Source organism: Carlito syrichta, unplaced genomic scaffold, assembly GCF_000164805.1.
Source record: "Carlito syrichta isolate Samal-C Ts95f unplaced genomic scaffold, Tarsius_syrichta-2.0.1 Scaffold315921, whole genome shotgun sequence".
Lineage (NCBI taxonomy): Eukaryota > Metazoa > Chordata > Mammalia > Primates > Tarsiidae > Carlito > Carlito syrichta.
In genome coordinates this window covers 226,208-231,544 of record NW_007260017.1, presented here as the reverse complement: position 1 = coordinate 231,544, position 5,337 = coordinate 226,208, and the positions used below count along the sequence as shown (strand labels likewise).

The following is a 5,337-nucleotide window of genomic DNA, read 5'->3' as shown; positions in this document are numbered from 1 at the left end:
GCACCTGGCTTGTGTTCACGTAGAAGACTTGTAAGACTCCCTGTGTAAAATTTGGGATAAATACACACTGTAAACCCCCAATAAACGACTTCTGCTCAATTCGTTGAACAGATGTCCACTTTCTTTCTCCCCCAGTCTCTTTCTTTCTTTTAATATCTATCACTCCAGAATAATCACCGATGCCATCACACCTTCCAAGGGACCCTTTAAATCTCTTTTTGGGGGCTGGCCCCCCAAACTTATCCATATTAAATACCAAATTTGAACCTGGTTCATGTTTTTTGTGAAAATTTCCTTGGAGTGACCCTTAAGGATTCTTCAGGTGATCTAGATACTTCCCATTGATCTTTGGCTTCTTCTTGAGTTATTGGTCCCTTAACTCAGGTATAGTGAGTTCAACCTTTCTCAGCCATTTTACACAGCAGTCTTAGTAGTTAGGAGTATTTGACAGTAGTAACCACAACCCAAGTAAGCTGGAGTTTGCTTTCCTTCCAGGTTTTTATAAAGGATGAAATCGCCGGAGTGGAAGTGATGAACAGCAAAATTGAGAGGCAGGATCTGGGCAAGAAGTCCTTTTAATCTAAGGAAGGAAAAAGTGGAAGATATGGACAGTATATAGGTTTTTAGAAATTGGTCCTTAGTTTTCGTAGTGGGAAGTTTCGTAGTTCTTCCCAGGTATAGGAGTCCATACAGTAATTTATAAGGAGACAAGCTCACATTTTCTTATGGGGCTGTCCTGATTCTGAGAAGCACAATTGGAAGGCACTTCACCCAGGGTAATTTAGTTTCCATTATTAATTTAGTAATACTCTTTTTGAGGGTTTGATTTATCTTTTTACTTTCCCTGAAGAAGGAGGGTGCCAGGGGTGTGGCAATCCCACAGAATCTGTAAGCTTTTTATTACCCTCTTCACTATCCATGATGTAAAATGACTTCCATTATTTAATCTACATTTTCCATTAGTCTGAATCAAGAAATAATATGGTTTAGAAGTATTTTTATTACATACACTGTAGTGGCAGTTGCAAGGGGGAAGGCCTTTGCCCAATCTGAAAGACAATCCATCATCATTAATAAGTATCTTAATTTCCCTATTTTTTGGCATTTCTGTGAAATTTACCTGAATGCTTTGGAATGGCCTCAGTTCTGGAGACTTCTTCCCACAGCTTGCTTTTGAATTTCCTTTTTGTTTACTCTCTCACATGTTATACAGCCTTTACATATTTGCTTGGCAATGCTATAGATGCCCATGCATCCAAAATTTTTTAATATGGCATCACACATGGCCTGAGGACCCCAGTGGCTCCCCTTCTGTAGCAGTCATTAATTTTTTTCATTATAGTCTTGCTAATCATTTTCCTCCCATCCAGGAGGAACCATTGTTCATTTCCATTCGAAATAGCTACCAACCTCTTTAGTTCACCCTCTTCCTCTTTAGTGAATTAAAGTTTTAGTGTTACTTTAGGGATGCTAGGAATGAGACTTAAGAGTTTAACCTCATTTTTCTAGAGCAGCTTGTTTTGCAACCTTGTCTGCCAATCTGTTCCCTATGGCCTCCAAGGTGCTCCTCTTCTGGTGAAATGTATTACTTCTATTTCGGTTGGGAGCAGGAGGTTTTACAGGACCTCTTTAATTAACTTCCTATGTACTAATTTATTTCCCTTGCTATTGATGAGAACTTGTTCTGTCCAAATTTTCCCAAAGGCATATTTGGAGTCAGTATAAATGGTACCCTCCTGTTCTGCAAGGAAACTTAAGACTTGATGGAGGGCATACAATTCACAAGTTTGTGCAGACCAATTGTTAGGTAGTCGACCCTTCTCACATACAGACTATTGATTCCTGTCAACAACTGCATATCCATTATGCCTCTTTCCCTCTATTATTCAGGAGGACCCATCTATAGTCTTGACTCATCTTATAATGGGATCTCTCATAGGTCTAATCTAACTTTGGCTTGATATTTAATTATATCCAGGCAGTTATGATCTATTGTTTCAAGGTTCTCATCACCTTTCCATAGGAAACTAGTTGGGTTTAGATAACCATTTATGGTTAAAATTAAGTCATTTTTTTCTAATAGCATAACCTCATATTTTGGGATTTGGGAATCAGTTAGCCATCTCCCTGCTTTTTGGTTGAGTATGGTTCTCACCTGATGAGGAGTACTGATTACTAAGGATCCCCAAAGGTCAGTTTTCTGCTTTTTTTTTTTTTTTTTTTAACTAACAGACCAGTGCCTGCCACTGCCTAGACTCATTCCGGCAATCCTCAAGAGACAGGGTTGAGGAGTTTAGAAACAAAACTGACAGGCCACTTCTTCCCCCACCCCCAGGTTTGGTTTATTACCCCTAGGGCCATGCCTTGATTATCATGTCAGAAAAATGAAATGTCTTGTCTAGCGATAGAAAAGCCAGGACAGGGGTTGTAATGAGGGTCTGCTTTAAATACTCTCTAGCTTGTATTTCCTCCTGAGACCATTGTAAGGGGTTAGGTTTCTTCTTTAATAGTTTTAGATACAAAATTCTTGTTCTTCAGGCATAAGATTTAATTCATATCTGGCAACAGCCAGTTAGCCTCAAAAACTTTTTGAGCTTTTTCTTGGTTTTGGGCAGGGCCAGGCTCATTATGCCGGCTCTTCTCTCTGGATTTATTCATCATTTCCCTTCACTGACAAGATGTTTTAAATATTTAACATCCTTTTCTACAAAAGGTAGATCATTTCTGGAAACTTGCAGCCCTTTTTGCCCTAGAAAGTTGAGCAAACGAATAGTAGTCTCTGCTACTTCTTTCCTTTTCTTTTTCAGAGATCAGTAAATCATCTACATATTGCAACAGCTGGGTCCCTGCCCTGGGTTGAAATTTCTCTAGGGCAGTTTCAAAAATCTGACCAACTAAATTTGAGGCTTTGGTAAAACCCAGTGGTAGTACCATCCAGCAGTACTATTGCTTCCTTCCAGTTATAGGATTTTCCCCAAGGGGAAATATTTTAGAAACCTCCACAGGGACTTTGGAAGGGAGAGGAAAATTTTCTATGTCTTTTTGCATCTTTAGGTTTGGGTAGAGGCTTGTAGGGGCAGCAGGCTTAGAAGTTCCTTGGAGCCCTGAGCCCCCTGGCTCAGAGCCTTCAAGGGACCCTGGGTCCCCTGACTGCCTCCAGCTTTTCTGTTTCCCCTAAGGGGAAGGGAGACTAGAAAGAGTGTCCCAGAACTTTTCCTTGGGGACTGTTCCCTTGGCCTTGAGGGAAAACATAGAAACTGCTCCTGGCAACTAACCAAGAGAGGATGAAGTAACATGGGGAACTAAGTTCTGGCACCACCCAGTACTCCTCTAAGTCAAACTGTAACCAGAAAACCACAGGTTTGCAAACTGGCTCCCTAGTCCAAACAAAACAACAGTATTTAATTATCTTTTGTTTCTCTTTACCTTTAGTCCAGGGATTGCTTCTTCATCATTTCAACATTTCCCCTGATGGACTATCTGGAGGAATGTCCTTGGAGAGAAACTCTTCTCTTCTTTTCCCCCCTCCTCCCGGTCCATTTTCTTGGCCCTCCTTTGTTCCCCTAGGCCTAAAATTTTTATTCCTCATTTTCTGTTAGGTTGATAACCCTGGTGCCTGAGTTTCCCTATGTATTCAAACCAACCCCCCCCCCACTGGAGGTTTCTTGCACATGCTGGGGCCTGCTTTGTCTCTGGCCATTTCCCTCATGGGAGAATGGAACCAAGGATCCAGACTCTGCATTTGCTTGGTATCCAGGACACATTTCAGTCACACACGTTCAAACTCCAAAAATGCCCCAACCACCAATTCAATACTTAGAGCCCAATTTCCCTACCTTGGTTCATGCACAAGTTTGCCTGGTTGCTGTGGTGCCTGCTAACTCTTTTTCTGTACCACCTCTGCTGTCTCTGGCACAACTGTCTCGGGCGTTGGTCCTACGGGGAGCCGAGAAACCCAAGCAGAGTAGGCCACCCGAAAATCAGGTGGGGCACACCTCCCATCTTCTGAGGTCCCCCTCCCATGGTTGCAGATAATCCCAGACAAGCCCAAAATTGTGAGAAACAAACTCACCTGTCCAAAATCAAAGGATGGACTTGAAGACACGGATTACAGCAGAAGTGAGACTTGAATGGTGGCCTTGCAAGAGCAGGTGTCTGTTAGGTAAGCAGACCGAGGGTGGCCACAGCAAGCAATTCATTCCCTAGTGTGCAAATCCCTTTCCTGGTTCCCCATTGGCTGAGTACTTTCGGGTACACAATATTTTCTGGACATTGACTAAGTTCCTTTTTTTTTCCTTATAACGTTACCCCTGGTTCCCTTCCCTGATTAAGTCTCTATTTTCCTTTCTTTTTCTTTCTTTCTTTTCTTTTTTTTTTTTTTGAAGTGAAGAAAATATTTATTTAAGAAAGAGATCACTTCCCACAGACAGGAAAAGGGCTGCAATCTTAAGATGAGTGTGGGCGTCTGGGGTGTGATCCGATGCCACATGAAAGATGCAAAGAATTGCACAGAAGTTAGATTTTAAAAGATAGTTTATTTAAAAATAAATTAGAGTAAGAAAGAGAAGGGAGAGAGAAGATTCACCTCCCTAAGGTGGGAGGGGGATCAAAGTAGTCTATATTTTCTTAAGAATAGCGTGTTGCTTTCTCATTGGCCAGATTCCATCTCCTGCCTGTTTAGGAGACCACCAAGAGCCGGTGGCTGAAGATTGCTACATCCACGAGCGCACTTAGAAAGGCCTTGAAAATGAACCATCAGAATGTTTCTTATACCTTTCTACCCCCCAAAACAGGTCATCTGCTGGTCTTTATTATCTGGGGGAGTTACTTGCCATTGGCCTTGTGGTGGCTCTCATTTTGTAGGGGCAGGAGCATGGTCTGGATGTTGGGCAGAACTCTGTGCTGGGCCATGGTGACTTTGCCCAGCAACTTGTTGAGCTTCTTGTCATTGCAGATGGCCAGCTGCAAGTGGTGTAGGATGATATGAGTCTTCTTGTCACCAGCCACATTGCCTGGCAGCTCTAGGATTTCAATCTCTGCAATCAGGTACTCCAACACCTCCACCAAGTACACCTGCATGCCGGGCCCAACTCACTCTGCATAGTTGCCCTTGTAAAGCAGGTGGTGCATGGTGCACATGGCCCATGGAGAACTGGAGCTCGGCTGGGAAAGAACGGGTTTGGCTTTAGCGCAACCCTTGATGCCCTGATTTCCAGGACAGGCATCCTCTGAGACATAACCCCTTTAAAAATAGTAAACATCACAAAGGAGAAAATGAAAGTCAGAAGGTGAATACACATACACACACAAACAAACACGCATGTTGTAATTAGTTTC

At 42.5% G+C, this 5,337-nt stretch overlaps 1 protein-coding gene across 1 annotated transcript in view; it reads right to left on the bottom strand.

Annotated features, from left to right (window-relative positions):
• The window catches only part of SLC17A3 (solute carrier family 17 member 3), a 42,812-nt gene extending 37,733 nt beyond the window's left edge, over positions 1–5,079 (bottom strand). The window contains exon 1 of the mRNA XM_008073514.2: positions 4,833–5,079. Coding sequence (XP_008071705.2) covers positions 4,833–5,079 — 247 coding nt within the window. The remainder of the gene's footprint in view (positions 1–4,832) is intronic.
• Between the last annotated feature and the right edge of the window lie 258 nt (positions 5,080–5,337).